This window comes from Sinocyclocheilus grahami, unplaced genomic scaffold (genome assembly GCF_001515645.1).
Source record: "Sinocyclocheilus grahami isolate Dianchi unplaced genomic scaffold, SAMN03320097.WGS_v1.1 scaffold4254.1, whole genome shotgun sequence".
Taxonomy (NCBI): domain Eukaryota; kingdom Metazoa; phylum Chordata; class Actinopteri; order Cypriniformes; family Cyprinidae; genus Sinocyclocheilus; species Sinocyclocheilus grahami.
The window spans coordinates 15,515-16,146 of NW_015509228.1; the positions used below are offsets into that span (position 1 = coordinate 15,515).

General features: G+C 30.7%; 1 protein-coding gene across 1 annotated transcript in view; it reads left to right on the forward strand.

The window, feature by feature from the left end:
- The window catches only part of LOC107576736 (transcription factor E2F7-like), a gene marked incomplete at its 3' end in the record, with an annotated part of 9,288 nt that extends 9,102 nt beyond the window's left edge, over window positions 1-186 (forward strand). The window contains exon 10 of the mRNA XM_016262871.1: window positions 39-186. Within this exon, the coding sequence (XP_016118357.1) occupies window positions 39-186 (148 nt within the window). The remainder of the gene's footprint in view (window positions 1-38) is intronic.
- Between the last annotated feature and the right edge of the window lie 446 nt (window positions 187-632).

Consider the following 632-nt stretch of genomic DNA (forward strand, 5'->3'; position numbering starts at 1 on the left):
CCCGGTCTGCCACAAACACCCCTGCTCATGGTGTACAGCGGACACATGCCAGACGCCGTCACCCAGAGGTCACCCGTCTCAGGCCACAGGGAGGCACGTCTGAAGAAGAGAGAGAGACAAGAGGAAGAGGATGATGATCAGGCAGCTAAACAAAGCAAACACTCTGCTTCCATAGAAAGTCAAATGGTGGGTCAGATTAAAACTATATGCATTTACATATTTTAGCATATTACTGTGGGTAACTTCTGTCAAATATTTCAATTTATTTAATAACAGTTTATTGTATAGCACCTTTCATACACAAAATGCAGCTCAGAATATAAAAAATAAACATCAATAAATAACATAAGACAATAAGCAATGACAAAAATTTAAGGAAAGAATAATACAAAAAATACTACTAAAGGTGCTTTACAAATAAAATGTTTTAAACTGAAGTATCTGAAATAAAATCACACGGATCATTTTAACTTTACATATAATTACAAATGTTATATTTATTTACATTAATATACATTATGTCATTATAAAAACATAGCTTAACAAAAATAAACAATAAATATAAGACAAAAAATTTAATAAAATAATAGTGATATATATATTATTGAGTATGATATGAATTGAGTATATAT